This window comes from Arachis duranensis, chromosome 7 (assembly GCF_000817695.3).
Source record: "Arachis duranensis cultivar V14167 chromosome 7, aradu.V14167.gnm2.J7QH, whole genome shotgun sequence".
Taxonomy (NCBI): Eukaryota; Viridiplantae; Streptophyta; class Magnoliopsida; order Fabales; family Fabaceae; genus Arachis; species Arachis duranensis.
The window spans coordinates 6,252,088-6,272,190 of NC_029778.3; the positions used below are offsets into that span (position 1 = coordinate 6,252,088).

A 20,103-nucleotide genomic window follows, 5' to 3' on the forward strand; every position below is an offset into this window, starting at 1 on the left:
TAAACAAATAAATAAGACATTAATAGTGTTACCAACTAATTTCTCTCTATCTCTATCTATACACACAAATACACACACACAAGTTCTGACTAATGAGAGCAATCAACAGTTACTTTGTTTTATATTCTTAATTCTAAATCTTAAAGCTAAAAGAATTCTAAAGGATTGAACAATTTTACCTATAATTTTACAAGTCTTTATTCTAAATCTCAATTGAAGAAGTAGGGCAATCCTCCATGGAAAGTGTGATCATTTTCAGTTATTTGGCATTATAGTTGCGGATGATACAAGGATTTTTAAAATATGCCCATGGCAAATTTTGGGCCTGCCGTCATACGAGTGACGCAACACCAAGGAAATCACGGGAGCCACAATGGCCGCAACGTCATGGTGGATCCGGGTGTGATCTTTTGCATTTGGAGGGTTGTTTATGTGTTTTCAAATACCCTAAAAGTTTAATTTACCAAGCTAACGTTCTCCCCCTTTCCTTTTCCACTCTACACGAAGTCACAAACCCACTCAACTAGAAAATCTCTTCCCTCTCTACTCTCCCTCCCTCCCTCACTCCCACTTTGCTGCTGAACGACCTGTCCACAGCATCCTTCCTGTGTGCCACCACCGGTTGGCTGGCCCTCCTTCATTCTCGAATATGCTTCCTTTTTTCTTTACAATTTGAACTAATTTTTTCCTATTTTGAACCCTAAATTCTTTGTTTTTTCATTCTAAACCCCATTTTTTCTCTTCTCAATTTCTCACCCCTCAATTTTTTTATTTTCTATTCTAAACCCTCAATTGGCATCTGCTGCTTAGTTTATATTAATAATATTATTATTTATTTCATTTTGTTATTAATTTTAGTTTTTCATATCTATTGTTATATATTGAATAAACAGTTTCATATATATATATACATATTAACGTATCCACCATTTCCGCCACAACTATCCACTAAAACTTTATGCTGGCCTTTTACCACCCTTCCATGATCCTCCATCCTCCATCGAAAACTATGGAAGACATCGGAGTATTCTCAAGCAAACCCAATAGATCTCTTTCAATTGAAGTTTTTTTTCTATCCAAAAATAGATGGAAGAAGGAAAGAAGTTCACAATAAGAAAAACCGAAAGTACTTCCCATCTTGCTTATGGCACTCGTTGGAGCAGCTATTAAGGTTAGCTTCCATGGTTTTGGGAGATGAAGAGGCTAAACTTTTATCACAATCTGCTATGCCACAATACAAAGAAGTTGGCTAAAATAGATCTCTTTCAATTGAAGTTTTTTTTCTATCCAAAAATAGATGGAAGAAGGAAAGAAGTTCACAATAAGAAAAACCGAAAGTACTTCCCATCTTGCTTATGGCACTCGTTGGAGCAGCTATTAAGGTTAGCTTCCATGGTTTTGGGAGATGAAGAGGCTAAACTTTTATCACAATCTGCTATGCCACAATACAAAGAAGTTGGCTAAAGTTAAAATTTAAATGTACTTTCTTGAAGAGAATCATGTGACACGTCACTTGATTTGGGGTAAGATTCAGCCACTTGCATATATGATATATCTAGAGCAAATCTTATGGAAGTTTCTCTAAAGGACATGTTTAGGGATTGGCAAGTTTGTTTTGGTTTTTTACCCATCTAGCTTTCGTTTGTAATTCTTCGCCCTTGATTTTTGTAGTTTTAATGTTTTATCTGTCTCAAACTCTCAATCAAATCCCTCTTAAAAAAACCATTATGATATCACTAATAGGATTTTACAGAAACTAATGTCTCTATCAAGCCATGAGAATATTTTCTAGGAAAGAAAATTCACCAAAACACTTTAGAACATATTGCCTCAAAATGTAATTTGTTGAGTTGCGACTACAACATATCATGACTGATATAGCCAATTGCCTGTTGGTTTCACTTTTATAAACCCCAAAGAATAGCTTGGACAAAAGCTACAACAGAGAAGCCTTTACCCAAGCCATGGTTTACAAGGTTACCAAACAACAAACCAAGTAATCGTGCATTTTAAATGATTTTCCAGAATAAATGGTAGAAAGCATCTAAAAAGGTATTTTAGAAATTATTACCAACACAATTAACTTTAGGACTGAAAGGCTCTGTTGCAATTTGCTCTTTGTAACTCTTAAAACCTTCAATCACAACCTAGAAAACAATCCAAAAATGCATCAAACATCCATTTGGCAAGGAACCAATTTCAAGCAAAGAAATTATGTAGTATGTCCAGAAGAGGAGCACTAGAGGCTTTGTAACAAGAAGACACAATTTAACCAATTCTACCAATTTTGATTACACCATAAGTAATAAATAATAAATAATTCACATCCCAAGGGACATTACCTGCTTAATGTACATGTTGAAACTGACGTAACCGTACCTACGATAATTAAGCAAACAATCCATAAGCATCCATCAAATTAGGGGGAAAAAAACATTTATATGCATTCTTTGGTCACAGCAGCAGTGCACACACAAAAATGAGAAAAAAGTTACCATCACAAGAGAATTCAAAATCCACTTGCTCCATATCGAGCATTCACACACCCAAGTGAAGCTAAAGCTTAATTACTTTACCAAACCAATTTTCGAAAAATAATCAGGAACGAAAACAATAAAAATAAATAGAAAAACTACACGGATGCTAGCTCGCTCTAAGAAAACAAAAAACCAAGCAACTTTGACTTTCAAATCTGAAAATCAAGCACAAAATCACAGCGTGAAGTTTTACTTTACGTTGTGCTCTCGTATTCAAGCACCAAAGCAAAGAAATCCGAGTAATATTTACCTCGTGAACCTTTTTAGGGTTTCAAAAAATTTTCAGAAATTTGAAAGAAAAAAAAAAGACAGAGCGAAGACGCATCAGCAGACTAAGAATCATGTTACGAATTCGTTGCAACTTTATGGATGAAAATTGAATTGAGAATTGCAGAGAGAGTTAGTTACCTGAGGCACGGAGAAGGTTCAGTAAACAGTGTGTTTAGTAGTATCCAAGTCAGAGCTGCAGAAGCTTTTTTTACTTTCGTTCTCTGGGTGCGCAGGATAAGGCGTGCGCTACAGTGGCGCCCCTTAGCCTACTTCTTCGAGGTGGACGTGGAGGAAGCGGGAAAAAAAAGAAGCGGCAAAAATTGGGATATTTTTCGGTTTTTGTTTTTAACCCGCACAATGCGCGGAGAAGTTGATTATTTATACTATATAGTATATTTTAATAAATATTATATTAAAAATATTTTAGAGAATATATTATAAATAGATTTTGAATTTATTTATTTTTAAAAAAGACATAGGTTATTTTTATTAGAGTTATACATAACTGTATTTTCTTTTTTTTTCATTTTTTCATTTGTATTAATGGCTACATTTTATCTTTTCTTACGATTTTTTGTTTGTAAATAATGAAAAAAATAAATGAATGAGTAAGAAAAATATATAAAATGTTATATTAAATTTAAAAAAATTTTGACAATTAGTATAAGAGATTAAGAAATGAAGAATAGTAAGAGTTTTAATACGTATAAGTTGTAGAATTTGAATATTTGTAACTGAAATTTTTTATAATTATTATTATTATGACACTTTTAATGTATGTTTGTTGTATTTAATTAGTATTTGATATTTCAATTGAATAATAATAGATAAGAGTTTTCTTTTTTAATTTGTTTAAAATATTTTACTAAATAGTGATCGGAGTAACATGTAAAAAAAAGGAACACGTGAATGTAAATTGTGGAAGAAGTACTCCACATGTAAAATAACAATTTATAATTTGATGATGAAATATTGCAATCGATAGTATATAGGAAGCAATAATTTTAAACGCACATTAATTTTGGTTGTGAACCGTTTACAAAATAAGAATACATAAACTTTGTGCTACTTGCAATGAGTTCACAATTAAAATGTTATTATTTATAATAAATAAATAGGGCTATTGAAAATTATATTAAACAATGAGAAGAGAAAACGGCAAAGTTGAAAATCTTTAGGAAGATACCTGGGACAAATTTTCTACGTTAGCGGCACCGAATAGTGATGTTGGTTTGAGACCCATAATCGAGTTCTGGCAGAAAACCGCAAGAGGAGGAATGGAGTTTGCCCTGATTTATGCAATTTATGCAATGCGGCTTTGTCGGAGATGAACATCGCGATGTACAATTTGTTTTTAGGAAAAAACAATGGCTTATGGGACCGGAAGAAGAGGGAAGAAATATGATGGGACCGAAAGAGGATGGAGGAAATAAGATCTTGATAAGGATATGTGCTAATAGGGTGAGGGATTGAGAAAGGTAACAAGCTCTTTGGTTTTGAGAGTTTTTTGTTGGGGTAAATGTTAATTTGTATTTTTGTTGTTTTAGAAACAAGGATTGATTTGGAAAAAGTTAATTTGTTGGTTTTTACTGTGTTTTTAGTTTTTTTTTTGTGTTTTTTTATGTAAAAATAAAAGTTGATTTAACAGATTTGAGTGGTGGATTCTAACATTTTGCGAAATAAGCGTTGGTGTTGACATGGCGTTAGTAGAAGAAGAGAAATAATTTAGAAGTAATATGGGTAAACATATGTATCTACTTTTATATATTAAAAAAAGATACAGGATTAAAAAAGAAAAAGCGCAATCAATACAATTAAATTTAGAAAAATAATATCAATATATTTTTAAAAAATATCATTCTTTATATATTAAAATTTAAAATATTTTAAGAGACTGATTTGAATATCATATATGTTACTAAAATTTAATTTTTATATATCATTAGTATAAATAATTAGGATAAATTACATATGTAAACTTTTTAACAAAATTATACAGATCTCCTAAATTGAATTTAGTTGCATGCATATTTAGTTTGATCCTCTAAATAAATAGAATTATTTTTTAATATAAATCGAATCAATTGGATTCGATTTAGTATATATATATTGCACCATTAGTAAATTAAATTAATTTATTTTCTATTAATACAACATATATATGTAAATTGATTCAATTTACTGCTGCACAGCACACATGCTGAATTGAATCAGTTTTAGATTCGTTTATTTATTATTTGTTGACTTTAAAATATAAATATCAATAAAAAAATATCTCCCACTTAAATTCAACTAAAATACCAAACAAATCAAAATGAATAATAATAGAAATTCAAATTTTGTATTTTAGTTCAAATCCTAGAAAATTTATATTTTTACAAACTTATAAATTTAAAATGGAATAATAAACAATTTTTAAAAATTCGTTAAAAAATATTATTTGACTCATTAATATCTAAAGAATTAAGACTTTAATATTAAAAAATTTAATACAAAGTTCTAAAGGTGATATAAGAGTTAAAACCTCATATTTTTTGAGATAGTTATACAATATAAAAATACCAACTATTAATTGAAAATCGAATAAATTTACTACTAGCTACTAGATATAACATATACATACTAAATTAAATCCAATTGATTCAATTTACATAGAAGATCAAACGAACTATACATGTAACTAAATTCAGTTTAAGACATTTGCATAATTTTAATTTTGTATCAATTTACTCAAATAATTAAATATTAAATAATAAAAGATGGACTAATTAACAGATATGAAATGTGCTCATTAGTCCATTAGTGGATCTAATATGAATATATGATCAAGAATTATTACTTTTTATTTATTTTTTGTGACTATACTTTTTATTGATTCGTAATTTAATTAATTTGTATAGCACTATAAGTTTAAATAAGGATGCAGCTATGAATGTTGTCAATTATATTTGAATTGGTACATACTAAAATTAGCCATTAATATAAAATATATATTAAATATAAAATATATAATATATATTTATAGACAAATATATAATACTAATTTTAATATACATGTGGTATTTTTGTTGAACAAATATTAATTGTTTTGTAATTTCCGTGCAAGGCACAGCTTGGACACTAGTTATGAACTTATGGTAGAAGAATGGAGTCATAATAAAGGTTTCTAATTCTCTATCAATTAAATTTGTTCATTAATATTTGATTTGAAGGAAAATCTATTATTCAGTTTAAAAAAAATAGATGAATAATTTATCTGTTAAACATTAACATCCGATAATCAATTTTAAACAAATATCGTGTTTAAAATTGCAAATAATGGTCCAATGTTTCACCGTAGTGTCCTCTCCTCCTCTGAAATTGTTAATTTTGTTGAAATTTATGAAACCGTTGTTACTTGTTAGTATTGTGTTGTTGAAATCAGCTATAACAATGGAGGCTGTGTTGTTGACATTGGTAGAATTGTTCTTGAGACTGAGAAAGAATTAGTGGTTGAAAAATAAATTTGATAGAATTCATATGCTAAAGATTTATTTTACATTACAAATTGTTAGAAATATAGAGATAAATCGGCCCCTATTTATTTTTCATTAGTTAATATAATATTTACCAATAAAATTATTATCGTAAAATGATTAGTAATTACTTTTCTTAACATTTAATGATAGTCTCATGTTAAATAATATTAGGGTGTGTTTGGTTTATATTTGTATTTTTTGTTTTTATTTTCAGTTTTTATTATTTTTTTTAATTTTGAAAAGAAAAAAATAAAAATAAGAAGTGAAAATAAAAAATAAAATTTTATTATTTTCACTTTTTTTCACAAAATTTAAAAAATAGAGTGAAAATATAAATAAAAATAAAAAATGCAAACCAAATGGACTCTAAAATTTCAGGGTTATTATCCTTTTTTTTATAGATAACCTTGTCTTTAAAAAAAAAACTGCGACTTTGAGAGAAATTTTATTACTGTGTTACTTTTAATTAAAGACTATCATTCACCTAAAAATATATTTACATTTATCAACCGTACATACAAATTAATTCCATATAATTTTAAGATAAAATAACATAGAGGAAAATAGTTCAATTACGAGATATAAAAAATAAAATTAAAAAATAAACCTACCAAATTTGTAAAATTATGAATCATAAATCAACTATACTCAGCCAGGTCCAAGGGTTTGAAGTATTTCCCATCTATGAGGAAGGTTCCAATGCTAAGCCGCACTGCCCACACATCTTTGGGTTTTCTTGACACGATTCTGCAGAAAGATATGCATTTGATTGAAGTCTTGATGATAATAAATTAATAGTTAAAAGAAGCAGAGATGAATGAAAGAGTTTGAAGTACCTTCCAACATCACCAGGCTTGACCAAACCAGAATTAACCCTAAGACATGGAACAGAAGCAGCAGTCTTAATCATTTTAGGAGCCTCTGTAAAAATAATAGGTGAACCTATCTGTAGCTTTGGACCCTTTGCTTGCAGTTCTATGTTATCTTCTGATGAGTCTTTTGATTCACACTTTACCACAGTAACAGCATTTGCTCTTTGTAGTTGATTGTGTTGGAAGAAACAAGTCTTCTGAAGCTTTGAAAAAACTGAAGATTTAGTAGTAGTAGCAAATGAATAAGGTAAAGCCATGATTAGTTTATGCAGAGTTATCTTTATTTTCTTCTAAGAACAAAAGGAGTAATTGAAGGGCAAGACAATCTGTTTGGGAGCAAATTAGATATTTGTATGGTTCATATATATTTGAGAAGGCCACTCAAAAGATAACATAAAAGAATAAAATATTGAAAAATATATTATTACTCTTATTTTTTTATATGATATATTTGTATAAATTTATTAAAAAAATAATATTTTTAAAATAAAAATAATAATATTCATTCTTAACAGATATTTTTTATTAAATATATTTAACTATGTTATCATATCGTATTGTATTGGATAATGTAGATCTTTTATTTTTCGATCTCAAAAGTCTTTTTTTATAATTTATTAATTTTAATAGATACTAAATAATTAGATTTAGAAGACCAATTTTTAATTAATTAATATTAATTAAATTTTTTTATTGTTAAATTATTTTTTTCTAAATCTAATATGACATTAAAATTAAACTTATTGGTATTTTTCATTAAAAAATTGGAGAAAAAAAGAAAAGAAAAGAAAAACCTAATTTTCCAACACTCACACAGACACTATACTTAGCCTTCCTACGCAATAAACCAAGAGAGATCAGAGAAGAGAGAACCGGTTCGTCGTTGGTGGTTCGCCTCCTGCGTCCGCGTCTCTTCTATTTCCGCCGCAGCTGGCTGTTCTGCTCGTGCATTTGAGTCCCGCCGTCACCGCTGGTGGTTCGCCGCATCTGTTCGCGCTTCAGCCTCTCCTCGCCTCTGGTCGCAGCTTTTCTCCTTTGCTCGCCGCTTCTGTTTCTCTTGCTTCGCTTTTGCGCCTCTGCTCAGCTCTGGTGTGTTCTTTTTCTATTTTGTGTACCTAAGTTAGTTTAATTAGCCAACTTAGGCATTTAGCTAAAGTAGTTTGTTGGTTACTTGGTTCATTTAGTTCTTCATTTAGCTAATTAGGTTGATTTAGTTCTTGTTTTAGCTAATTAGTTCATTGGTTGATTGAGCTGCTAGTTCGTTAATTTGTTCATTTAGTTCTATTTCACTTTTAAAGATTTCTTAATCACAAACACTAGCTCAAGAACAAGCATCAACTCCTGAGGCTTTTTAAATTTTTATTTGATTTGATTTTTTTATAGTTTTATATGTTTATTTAATTATGACCTGGTCCAAAGGTGACCCTGTACTGACAGATGCCGTTTCGGTTCTGTTAACCATGCTTGGTGGTGTTGGGGTTTTAGCGTTTTAGGGTTTTACCAGAAGTAGCACTAGCTGTAAGCTGAAACATCAGTTCCCACTTCCATAATCGCCAATCAGCGCTTTGAGTTCTGAAAGGCGGAGATGAAGGTGAAAAAGCAGAGGAGGCACAGGAAGGTTCTAAGATTCTTCACTACTTGCTTTGGTTTGAGGAAGCCATTCAAGGTTCTCTGCGATGGCACCTTCGTTAACCATCTCATTGTCAATCGCATAACCCCTGCCGACGATGCCCTTGCCAATATCCTCACTGCTCCCGTTAAGCTTTATACAACGAGGTCCTTTCTTTATTTATTTGTTATGTTCTTTTTTGTTTTAATTTCTGTTCATGGAAATAGTATATACCCTTGATTAGCTTTATCTGTAGGCAGTATGCAGTTGTAGAATGTATGACATTCTTGAGAATTTTACACTAGGAATCGTATATCGGAATAGTATATACCTTTTTACTTTCTTTAAAGTAAACAAATAGGTGTTTGAAGAGTTTTACAATAGACTTAGAAGTCCTAAAGTAAAAAAAAAAAAAAACTGGTACCAAATAAGTTCCTAGGAAAATCTGTGATCGATTTATAAGTCCATGGAGAAAAAAGTAAGCCCTTCAAAAATTGTAACTCTGGACTAATGTCTATAGCAAAATTCTTCGTGACATACTTGCCTTGTCTTATTACACTTTTTTTTTCTTTTTTAATCTCATTGATATATAAATGCTTAATTGGGAAAAATGGCTTCAACGCTGCAGATGTGTTTTAGCCGAGTTGAAACGACTTGGTAGCTCATATTCTGAGGCTCTTGAGGCAGCTCAACAACTCATAATAGCAAGGTCATATTTCTTATGTTCCTTTCTACTTCCAGGTTTTCCTTAGTGCTGAAACAAATATGGATACGATGCCAAATAAAATCACTTGTATTGCAACCTCTTTCTCGTTTACCTTCTATTTATTTTATTTTTTCTATCATGACATATATCCTTGACCCCTAAGTTGAATGAAATTTTGTACTACTTTCAATTGGTTAGACTCCTATACGACACTAGACTTTTCTACAGAGTAAACCAGCATCTAATTCCACAAAATTATACTCTTCGTGCAATCTGAATTTCATAATTATACAAGATTATCCTTGAGGATACAAAATTTGGGTCATTCCTTAGGAGTAGAGGGAGATATAAAAAGTATCTAGGTGCTTAGCCCCTTTGTTCATCCAACATTTTTCCTGAAATATTTGTAAGTTATTTTATTAAAATAATAATGTGGTCCATGTAATTAATAAAACTAATTCTAATTATAGTGGGTTAAATATGATGGCTGTTACTCAATAAAGGAATAAAATTAGTGGGATTTTAAATAAAATAAAAGGTATCTCTCCCCTCTCTCTTCAGAACAGAAAAGTAGAGGTTACATTTTAAAAAGAAATAACGTAACAAAAGAAAAAAGAGACCTCTGCGCCTCAACTCAACGGTTTTCTCTGCGTCATCAATGAGAAAGTGAAAGGAAAGAAGGAAGAGAGGGGAAAGCACCCAGAACTAGCCGCATACTAAATCAATTTTGATTTCCGAGATAATGATTTAGAGGATTTCATCTTTTGTAGTGTATTTTCCAGCTGAGTATATACCGTGTTTGGGGACTACTGTAGAGTGTTGATATTTTTCTATTAGATGAGTTTCAAGATGTTTGAATTTGAGCACCAGTATTTCTGTGGATATGGACATTCACTTTTATCTAAATTCTAATTTGCAGATGTGAGCATGAAAAATGTACTGGGGCAGAAGCCTGCGTCATACAGGTCATTGGAGAAAATAATTCCGAGCACTTTTTTGTTGCTAGTCAAGACACTGACCTGCGGAAAAAATTGCGAGAGGTTAGTATGCTTTTATGTATAGATTTTAATGTTGATTCTGATAGTTGGATGGAAAATGTCGTTCACATAATTGAGGAACAATATATTTGATAAATATCTAGAAAAGAATCTCTCCTGTTTGTTGCACTTGAAATACAGTTATCATGAGAATATGTTCTTGGTAGCAAACATCTTTTTTTTTAGAGATAGGAATTTTTTTTCATGGCTTTCTTTGGTGTTTGTTTAATGGGGTTTCTTTAACTGATATTAAATTGCATTATTACATAGCAAATTTTTTTATATATTACCTATGCATTTTGTATCTGTGAGGATGGATTATCCCCTTGTCATTTTAATAAAATTTCTTTTTTTACAGAAAAAAATTCCAAAACTTATTGAAGTGTTGCTATACTGATGCATACAATACATGTAGAATTGTACCTTCTGGTATAGGTTTATTTTGTTTTAATGATTTAATCTGTCTGTAGGTTCCTGGTGTGCCTCTCATATATGGTCTCAGAAACACACTTTTCCTTGAACCTATATCTGCATTTCAGTTGCAATATGTTAAAACTTCTGGAGAAAAACGATTGCATATGGACGATAGAGAGTACCAGATATTTAGGAGTAAGGTAATGAATAGATTATCTGGTGAGGAAGCAGACGAAATAATGGAAAACAAGGATTCAAGAGATGAAACTATAAAAGTAGAAGCATTAAAAAGGAGCAGCACCGCAAGGAATCCAATGGAAATCAAGGATAAACCTCAGTTCAAGAGAAAAAGAGCAAAGGTATTCACAATTTGTGCTGTAGCTGTTGCTAGAACATAAGTTAGACAATTTTTTATTAAGTCAAATAAAATTTATTACTTACCATTCCCATTATTTCAACCATGCAGGGACCAAACCCACTTTCTTGCAAGAAGAAAAAAAGTCGTGAAAGCCAAAATGTTGGTACTTCAAAGGTACAGTTGACTCTTAACGGTTACAAATATTTTCTACTAATATAGCATTAGTTATTATGGAATCTAGAAAACGATTTAGATATCAATACAAACGTTCCTATTTGATTGTGTGCATTGGCTTTGTTTTGGCATGGACATTGAGCAAATTCCAAATATGATTTTCCAATATGTGCGTGCATGTTTTCTGTGTTTTTCTGACATGTTTCTTAATCGTTGCTATTGTGCAGGAAACAAAACAGGGAGACAGATCAGAAAATGCAGTGAAGAGAAGTAGGAAAAGGAAGAGGTCACAAAAACGGCAAACAGCAACAGAAACCTAGGTTGATAATTTTTATATAATTATTATTAAATACGTGTTTAAAGGCTTTGCGCTTAAGACGAGTGGAGAGAAGTAAATTTTGATCGTTGTTACTTGTTAGCATGGCAGGGAAAAGTACATACATATATACATTAGTTGTATGTTATTTTTTTAATACTGTTACTATTCATCATTGAAATATTGAGGTTTTAGAAGCTTTGTTCAATGTTTTATTGTCATGCTATGGGAATATTTAAAAAAAAAATTGGTTGATAGTTGGTTGAAAAAAGTTAGTTAGCTAGAATCATTCTTTTTAAAAAAACATGGGAATATACATTCCTAAAACAATTACCACTCGGACATATTTTATAAAACTAACAGCAAATGTGGGTATTTTTTAAATAATTATTCTTGGGGATTTAACATAATGGCCCAATTTACCAAATAAATAGATAACACGCCATAATATCTTTCTCTTAATTTATCAACACTGAATCATCAGAGTGGTGCATGACATTCTCTATTACTCATCACAGCCCCACCCCCATAATGTCTAATCTGATTCATACGATCAACGTTGTTTATGAACAAGAGAAAGAGAGTTCACAAATCTTAGCATTGCATCCTCTGATCCTCACTAGTTTCACCATGCAGATAGGAGTCACTAATTTATCATAATTCCCTTTGTTCATGTAGCATAAATATTATTTGCTTAAAAAGAGTTTAATAGTACAGTGAATAAAGTATTTATACTTTAAATTTATCAGTGGAGCTGAATTTTGCAGACTCAAGAGACGAGTATAATTTGCCCTAAAGATTTGATTAGCTTTGGTTAGCACCTACATCGCATAGATATATTCATCCATTTACTTTTACTCGTCTGCCAGTGGTTTTGGGCAAGTCAAATACTAAACAAACATGCCCTTCTCAATACACACTACAACTAAATAAATTTTAGGAAAATGAGCTAGTATCTAATGAAAAAATAAAATGGAACTTGGGCTAATGTACCAAAAAAAATTACAAAAGCTTTCTCCCTTGTGAAAGCACCTATACATCTACTTTATATATAAAGACATATCAATCAAACAACCTTTTTCCTTTTCCACATCCCATGTTTTCGAACCAAAATATAAAATGGAAGAAAAAAAAAAAGACAATTGGCCTTCCTTTAGGGGTTGTTTGCGGGTTGGGAATTTGGAGCGACCATCGACGGGGAAGAAAGGATTTGTAGCGTAAAAAATTCAAATGGTAAGTTTTCTTCCCCGCCAAAACACTAACTCGCAAAACAAACCCTAAGAGTGAGGAAACATCTTTCTGTCTCATTTGACAAAATAACAAGATCTTTACAACCTATACAAAATCCAACTGCTAAATCAGCACCTCAAGTTAGATCAGTTCTTAGATTCATGCTCTCTAGAGCCTCTTGAGTAAAATAGGTATGTCACTGAAAATCATTCATTACTTCTTTGAGTATGTGAGATATGGATCTTGAGCAATTGTTAATACATCTGGTCTCTCAATCTGGTTATACGTGAGACACCGACGAATGAAATCCTGACAAAAGATCGTAGAATAATTGATAGGTTTGTTTGACAGTAAGAAAAAATGAACTTAGGGTAGCGAAAAACAGCATTTGTGCAAGAAAATGTAACAATGGATTCTGGATACCCAAATATAACCCTGCAAGAAGCAAAAATACTCACCTTTGCCTCATTAGAAACAGCAGGCCTAGTAGGAAAGTCAACCTTGCGCGCCTTAATAATTGTGTCTTCACGAAGTATTCTCTCTTGAGTTTGGTCATGCCCGAAAGGACGTCTACCGAAGAGCATTTGATAGAACAAAATGCCAGCAGACCAGACATCAACCTGGTTTCCAGAATACAAGTCATCAAAGACGGAGAGCAAAACGAAAAGGCCTCATTGGTTTGGATAAGGATTTACAACTTAGAAGCGAAAAAAAAAAAAAAAACCCAAAAGGACAAAGGATTGGTAACTATGTATTTTCAATTTAGCAAAATAAATTTACCTTCGATGAAATATAAGGCGTCTTGCTGAGCTCAAAGCATTCAGGAGGCAAATACCTGGAAGTTGAAAAAAAATAAAATAAGAATGCAGAAAGAGGTTTCCCCAAAATAAATGGAAACGAAAAAGGCAGCATCGAAGTTAAGTAATGCTATATGAAAAATCAGACATAAAATTTTATTATAAAGAAGCATCACAGCTGAGATCAAGCATATAATGGTCTTTCAGACTTACCAATATGTTCCAGCTCCCTGGGATGTAAGTTCCATACCCTGGGATCCAACATCATCCTCCACTATCTTGCTGAGACCAAAATCAGTCACTTTTGCAATACCAAGCTCATCAAACAGAACATTTCCTGGCTTTAAATCATAATGGATAATCTTCTGTGTTCTTTTATTCATGTATATAAGGCCTTGAAAAATCTGAACCAGAATGACTCTAGCCTCCTTCTCTGGCAATATAGGTGTTGCTTTAAGGACAGCATCAAGATCTTTCCCTGGAAGAAAAGATGAGTGGATTAGACAAAACAAAAAATGAAATATGAAAAAATAATGAAATAAAAGAATGTTTATACTTCATGTTACAACTCACAAAAATATATATAAAATAACAATATTTACCACTACAATATTCCAGAACAGTGCAGAACGTATTTTGATCAATCTCAAATATGTCCCATAAACGAACAATGTGATGATGCACAAGGGACTTGTGAATATTATACTCCCGAATTGCATGCCGCATGTAACTCTGCTTCTTCTCTTCACTCCATTGAGGATTTAAACCATGAAGCTTGCAGGCAACGTATCTATGCTCTACCAAATCAAAAGCCTGCTGGAAATTTCTTACTTCAAATCACTGCAAAAAGGTATTTATTTACAATAGCCAATATAGGCGAAGGAACTGTCTACATTATGATTCTAGTAGCACCGAAAATTTGTGCAGTATTTGTTGATGATTATAATTATATTATTATCATTTTTGATAAATTATTATTATTATTATCAGCAGCAGCAGCAGTAGCGTACTTAGAAAAAGCTCTGACCTTGTAAACCTCACTGAACCCTCCCTTTCCGAGAAGGTTTAGAAGGGCATATCGATGGTGTAGAATCTGAAAGTTGTTGAACCGTGAACCATCTTCATCCCTTATACGTTTCATTTCACGAATCAACCTTCCCTTCTCTAGTTCATAGCGATCCCTCTCACGCAAAATAACTTCTTCCTCCTGTAAAGCTATCTGCTATAGAAACTTGTACACCAAAAAATAGATAATATTGCAAGCAGAAGGTGCGACTTACCCGTTTGATGCTAGCCAGTCGAGATTTATAAATTTCATCATGAATGAGAACATCTTCTGGTAATCCAGCCTCTGCATCAGTTGTATCTCCCTTATCTATACCACAATGAAAATCCACAATTTACAAAATGTTAAAAAAGCAGAATAACATAATACAAATTAGTCTGGAAACTAAAACACAACAGGTAATCTAAGCTTTATTGTGCTGTCAAAAGGAGCATAATATTAGTTATTATTTATATATCTGGAAAGTGAATACACAATGAAAGCCATTAGATGTCAATAAATACAAAGTACTAAATGCCTTGATTGACACATAGCCATCATATGTTCATATAACTAGTATGCATATGAAAGAAGGGGAATGGAAAATGGTAAGATGAAAAGAAACCCTAAATTTGATCCACTCAAGCGGTCAAGCCTCCCCTCCAACTTTAGGAAACAATGGACTAAAAAGAGAAGGGGGGCATAGGATAATACCAGATTGTTTTTTCTTGAATAATTTGCGCTGACGTTCAATTGCCTCCTTTGTTTCTATTAGTTGTCTCTACAAAAGTAAATAAATGAAAATAAAAAATCAAAAGACAACAGAATTCATGTATGTATTATTTAAAAACATTTTCATAGGCAAGGTTCCAATTTTGGCCATAAAAAAGAGCCTACAATCAGAAGGAATTTACATGCTCTGCGATATGGCAAATTCTTTTTATATAAATACCAAAACATTAATGACATGGAATTAAACACTAAGTAACAAATAAAAAACAGCAGTATAAAAAAAATTCTTGAACAAGTAAAAAAAATGAGACATACAAGCTGGGCATTCAGATCCTTTAATGCTTGACCATCCTCCCAAGTTTCAGATAAGACAGTTCCAGCTCTACAATTATAGCCAAACAAATGAGAAGGTCAAGAAAACAAAAGAAAAAAAGATATATAAAAAGAAAATTACTGTTCTCCACTCATACCTGATTACCCCAACATTTCCAAGTCTCAATGAGTCTTGTCGCACTTTCAGCCTGGCCTCTTGTCTCTCAGCCTTTGAAACTGATATCAGCAAATCAGATATTATTTTTGTCCGCTGCAAAATAGAAGGAACAAATGTAAATTTGATGCATGATAAAAGGAAAGCTCATTGTTGATATTTTATTTGGGAGGGGAAAAGTAACTACGATATTCTCCTCTTCAAAATTTAGAATTATCTCACCTTTGGCTTCATTTGTTGTTCTTGATCTGTCAGGTCCTTAAGTTCCTGCACATGCCAGAATCAAGAATTAAAAGGAAATAAATCTGTCACTAATCCAGGGATGTTATGCTACCGGTTTCAAAATGTAATTTTGTGGCGTATTTAGTATATTTGGATCAGCTCGCAATTAAGTGGTTCAAACAAATAATAAAATCAACAGTTTCCAATACTAAATGCATTTTCTTCAAATGCCTGATACAAAACGTAGAATTAAAGGTTTCCATGCTGAAAATTGCTACTGAGTATGTGAAATGGTAACATTGTTTGAACAAAAAAAATAGGTACCACAATATCAATTGCCCAGTCACTTGTCCTAGCAGTTACCGTATATGATTCTGTCATTTTTAAGACTTAATTGCATTTTATTCCAAACTCGTATACAATGTATGATAAGTCCATTTTATTCCAAACTCGTATACAATGTATGATAAGTCCATTTTGTTGAAACATTTTAACGAATTGTGACGGTGTCTTACATTAGCCTTCTGATTCACGAATCACAATTACTATTTTTGTGAATAGTTGCTAAATCATATACCTTTTCCAACTGCCGACAAAGATTCTGATATTCAGAGGTCTCCTGTTTTGATTTACGTAAGTCCTCCTCTAATGCTACAACCTTTGCCCGTAAAGATGCAACCTCCTCCTATTTAAAGATAGCAATGAAATCAATAAGAAAAAGATGGAATTAACTAAGAAAAATACTTTAGAGGTAAAAATATCAGCATGGTATATAAATCAGTTCATTGGGATCCAGAGGAACAAGCAACAAATGAAAGAGATCACAACAGCATATCAAACCTCCATTTATTATTTGTTTTCGTCCTAATCTACACATACATTTATTTTTCCACAAAATCAAACCTCAGCAGAAGACTTACCTCTAAAGAAGAAAAATTATCATTACGAAGTTGATCTTTGAGTCTTCCATCCTGCAAAAAGAATATGATCTTTACAGTAAACAATCAAGAAGTACAATATAATTGATCAATTTATAAAATTCATTACTAAGGCAATATGTCATTCCGAACATATTGCTAAATAAACTTTGCTCCAAAACAAGAATAATTAACAAAGCATTACCCTTTGCATTTAAAGTAAACACTAAGAAATAAAATAAATCCACGTGAGGCCATTTCCATCAAACTCTTTAAAGATATGATTATCAAAAATATGACCTACTTTCCGCACCCCAACCAAGAAGGATGACTCTATTATTAATAATAAATTTATAATTAGATAAAGATGTTATATTAACAATTACACTTGCAATTATGTGTTGACTATAGATCACGGTAATTACTAAAACAATTAAAGTGACAATTGAAAGATACAATAAAGAACCAAATGTCTTATGGCAAAGAACATACCTTATGGTATAAATCGGTCTGGCCATTTGAGGTCAAAGCAGTTGTTGGAGGTATTTGTGTTCTGGTCTGATCATTAGATCTGGAACCCCGGCCCCTTCCTGAACCAGAATTGCCTCGTCCACGGCCATGTTTCTTTCTATTCACATCGTTACTTATTTTTATCTCGACGGGCTCTGAACTAGTTTGTCTTCCATCAGTCATAACCTGATAATGTAAATAATGTCGGTTGGAGACAACAAGCTGACACAAGACTACTAATTCTTATGAGCGATCAGTTCTCAGGATAGTAGTTCGAAAAGATAAAAAAAGAATAATATTAAAAAGTAAGCAAAAGTGGAAGCATTCTATCCAGTTGAGTTTGGGAATTCACAATATGAGCTGTAGCTACTGCCCTACTAAATAAACCAAGTTGTCAGGATAAAAACAAACCTCGAGATGTTCAAAAACATTAGAGTTGTCATCTTCTTGAAGTTTTAGCCGCTTCTGCGTGTTGGCTTGTATTAAGAATTCTTCACCATTCTGGAACAGAGAATGAAGGTAAGGACAAATTGATTAATTCCATAACTCATTGAATTAATACAGATCCACAGATCTACAATCATTCCAGATCATTAGTATGCACAAAAAATTGACAGTCTTCTAATGCATAGATATTAAACAACTTATGAACACCACTTATAAAACACATACATCTATCGCATCGAATCATCCAAAACCATATATAGATGGAAGAAACAACCAGTCACGGTCGATTTATCGCAATTGATAGCAATTCAGTGCGCAATACCCTAATAACAGCTATTATGATACAACTATACAAGCATATATTACCAAAATAACTGCATTGAATTTAGCCGGGACTTACATCATCATCAGAATCACTGGAACTACATGCCTCAGCTAAATCGTCAGCAGCTCCTCCAAATTTCCCAGTTGAAGGGACAGAGGACCAACCTGGCTGCTGAGCAGCGTTGGAGGAAGCCTTGCCCACCATTCGAGCTTCCAGCTTCGCAATCTTCGTTGGAAGGGACTGGTCAGATTGGTTGGAGGAATTGGAAGAGAAATGCACAAGCATATCATCAGACATTATGCCTCCTGCAACTCAAAACTGTGTTTGCCAACAACAAACAAAATGCACCTTAATAAACCATTCAACCCCAACAAGAAACTACAACAAAAACAACCACCAAATCTTTTTCAACTAAGTTAAGTCTATAGATGTAACAAAATATCACCATTGAATCACACCATGAATTATGTCTTTAGACAAACAACTTAAATCCTTTTTAACGGTTTCATCTGAACTTAACGTGGCTAAAAAAAATTCTACCCTTTTGAAATCAACCACAAACACAGTGAAGAGCAAGTTAATGAGTAGTGTTAGGCCATACCCATTCGTGATCAAGGAACCAAAAGGTGGTGAATTATCGAAAACCCGCGTAGAGAAAATTGGGATTTAGGCAAACTTGGAGTAAAACAAAAGTTAAAAAAAGTTAGCAGAAGCTGTTGAAGGGACCAAAAGCACATAGAATTGGTCTGGGGATGTGATGCAAGGAAGAATGAAGAGAGGATTTTGAGTGTGTTTGGAGGGGAAAGAGCAAAGAGAATGAGAAGAAATGGAAATTTTGAAAGAGGGAAAAATCTAGGGTTTTTTTTATGTTTGGTAAAGATGCAGATGAAGATTCAGAAAGCTTGGGAGGGAAGAATATATTTTGGGTATCAGAATGAAGGAACCATGGATGCAGAACAAAGGAAGTGAAAAAAAGACTGGTTTTTTCTGTGTGGGTATGTTCCCTTTTGAAAACTTTGTAGTGGGGCTCTTTTTTGGTCAGAGTAGAGGGTTTTCTGTGAGAAAGATTATAGGTCTATGGCAGAATAATAACACATGAAAATTTTAAAAAAAATGAGAAGAGAAGAAGAAAAAAAATAAAATACAAATTTGATGATGTGATTTTACATTTTAGTGTGTGTCAGATATTTTGATGTGAGACTGGTGCTACCTAAAATCTAGTGAGGCATTATTATGGCGATAGCTTCTTTTTTGAGTTTTTCCCCCTTTTGCTGCTTACCTCTTTTCTGTTGAGATGAAAAATGGACCTTTGAATTGAATTTGAATCTGTTGAGACTTGAGAATCCTAAGAATTTTATAGTGAAAATACAAGCATAGCTAACTTTTATAAGTGGAAAGAAGATGAAGTGTTTCCCAATTCATTAATGAAAATAAGGGGAAGTAGGCTTCAGGAAAAGTGGTAAAAGTAAAAACTAAAGAGTATAAGCTTGTAAATGAAGCAAAAATTATTTACTGAATTTTTTTTGGGGGTCTAGAGGTAATTCAACTGATGGACAATGTAAATTGTGAACAGAAACCCA

The 20,103-nt window shown here is 32.2% G+C and overlaps 4 protein-coding genes across 6 annotated transcripts in view; 1 reads left to right on the forward strand and 3 right to left on the reverse strand.

The window, feature by feature from the left end:
* LOC107496773 (structural maintenance of chromosomes protein 3) overlaps nucleotides 1-3,048 on the reverse strand; it is a 56,814-nt gene extending 53,766 nt beyond the window's left edge. The window contains exons 1-3 of the mRNA XM_052251886.1: nucleotides 2,946-3,048; nucleotides 2,343-2,379; nucleotides 2,072-2,147 (exon numbers count right to left, since the gene is read on the reverse strand). Coding sequence (XP_052107846.1) covers nucleotides 2,072-2,147; nucleotides 2,343-2,357 — 91 coding nt within the window. The 5' untranslated portion in view covers nucleotides 2,358-2,379; nucleotides 2,946-3,048. The remainder of the gene's footprint in view (nucleotides 1-2,071; nucleotides 2,148-2,342; nucleotides 2,380-2,945) is intronic.
* Nucleotides 3,049-6,781: 3,733 nt separating this feature from the next.
* Nucleotides 6,782-7,539, reverse strand: LOC107496761 (protein CHLORORESPIRATORY REDUCTION 42, chloroplastic). Its single transcript, XM_016118085.3, has 2 exons — nucleotides 7,162-7,539; nucleotides 6,782-7,072 (listed from the first exon to the last, which is right to left on the reverse strand). Exons 1-2 carry the CDS (start codon nucleotides 7,452-7,454, stop codon nucleotides 6,964-6,966), a joined length of 402 nt encoding a protein of 133 aa, XP_015973571.1. The 5' UTR covers nucleotides 7,455-7,539; the 3' UTR covers nucleotides 6,782-6,963.
* A 450-nt stretch (nucleotides 7,540-7,989) lies between these two features.
* LOC107496805 (uncharacterized) lies at nucleotides 7,990-12,004 on the forward strand. Of its 2 annotated transcripts, none has more exons than XM_052251793.1 (7): nucleotides 7,990-8,286; nucleotides 8,683-8,973; nucleotides 9,435-9,515; nucleotides 10,432-10,552; nucleotides 11,020-11,322; nucleotides 11,430-11,495; nucleotides 11,723-12,004. In XM_052251793.1, exons 2-7 carry the CDS (start codon nucleotides 8,783-8,785, stop codon nucleotides 11,813-11,815), a joined length of 855 nt encoding a protein of 284 aa, XP_052107753.1. In that variant the 5' UTR covers nucleotides 7,990-8,286; nucleotides 8,683-8,782; the 3' UTR covers nucleotides 11,816-12,004. The 2 variants fall into 2 exon arrangements, with proteins under 2 accessions (XP_052107753.1, XP_015973621.1); XM_016118135.2 differs by having other exon boundaries at nucleotides 8,702-8,973.
* Nucleotides 12,005-12,570: 566 nt separating this feature from the next.
* Nucleotides 12,571-19,937, reverse strand: LOC107496792 (serine/threonine-protein kinase TOUSLED). 2 transcript variants are annotated; one of them, XM_052252094.1, is made up of 17 exons: nucleotides 19,803-19,937; nucleotides 18,599-18,841; nucleotides 18,163-18,252; nucleotides 17,734-17,937; nucleotides 17,245-17,295; nucleotides 16,902-17,009; nucleotides 16,325-16,369; nucleotides 16,086-16,198; nucleotides 15,931-15,997; nucleotides 15,598-15,664; nucleotides 15,119-15,213; nucleotides 14,866-15,045; nucleotides 14,441-14,651; nucleotides 14,052-14,316; nucleotides 13,822-13,876; nucleotides 13,500-13,661; nucleotides 12,571-13,350 (listed from the first exon to the last, which is right to left on the reverse strand). In XM_052252094.1, exons 2-17 carry the CDS (start codon nucleotides 18,818-18,820, stop codon nucleotides 13,255-13,257), a joined length of 2,031 nt encoding a protein of 676 aa, XP_052108054.1. In that variant the 5' UTR covers nucleotides 18,821-18,841; nucleotides 19,803-19,937; the 3' UTR covers nucleotides 12,571-13,254. The 2 variants fall into 2 exon arrangements, with proteins under 2 accessions (XP_052108054.1, XP_015973606.1); XM_016118120.3 differs by lacking the exon at nucleotides 19,803-19,937 and adding an exon at nucleotides 19,125-19,724.
* Nucleotides 19,938-20,103: the final 166 nt, after the last annotated feature.

What these genes read in the sequence shown, in the direction of transcription:
- LOC107496805 (XM_052251793.1), top strand. Translation starts at nt 8,783, where the DNA reads ATGAAGGTGAAAAAGCAGAGGAGGCACAGGAAGGTTCTAAGATTCTTC. An exon ending in CAACAACTCATAATAGCAAG is followed by an intron (nt 9,516 to 10,431) that starts GTCATATTTCTT and finishes TCTAATTTGCAG; the next exon opens with ATGTGAGCATGAAAAATGTA. An exon ending in AAAATGTTGGTACTTCAAAG is followed by an intron (nt 11,496 to 11,722) that starts GTACAGTTGACT and finishes GCTATTGTGCAG; the next exon opens with GAAACAAAACAGGGAGACAG.
- LOC107496761 (XM_016118085.3), bottom strand. Translation starts at nt 7,454, where the DNA reads ATGGCTTTACCTTATTCATTTGCTACTACTACTAAATCTTCAGTTTTT. An exon ending in AAGCCTGGTGATGTTGGAAG is followed by an intron (nt 7,073 to 7,161) that starts GTACTTCAAACT and finishes ATCTTTCTGCAG; the next exon opens with AATCGTGTCAAGAAAACCCA.
- LOC107496792 (XM_052252094.1), bottom strand. Translation starts at nt 18,820, where the DNA reads ATGTCTGATGATATGCTTGTGCATTTCTCTTCCAATTCCTCCAACCAA. An exon ending in ATAATTTTTCTTCTTTAGAG is followed by an intron (nt 17,010 to 17,244) that starts GTAAGTCTTCTG and finishes ATCTTTAAATAG; the next exon opens with GAGGAGGTTGCATCTTTACG. An exon ending in GGAAATGTTGGGGTAATCAG is followed by an intron (nt 15,998 to 16,085) that starts GTATGAGTGGAG and finishes CTATAATTGTAG; the next exon opens with AGCTGGAACTGTCTTATCTG.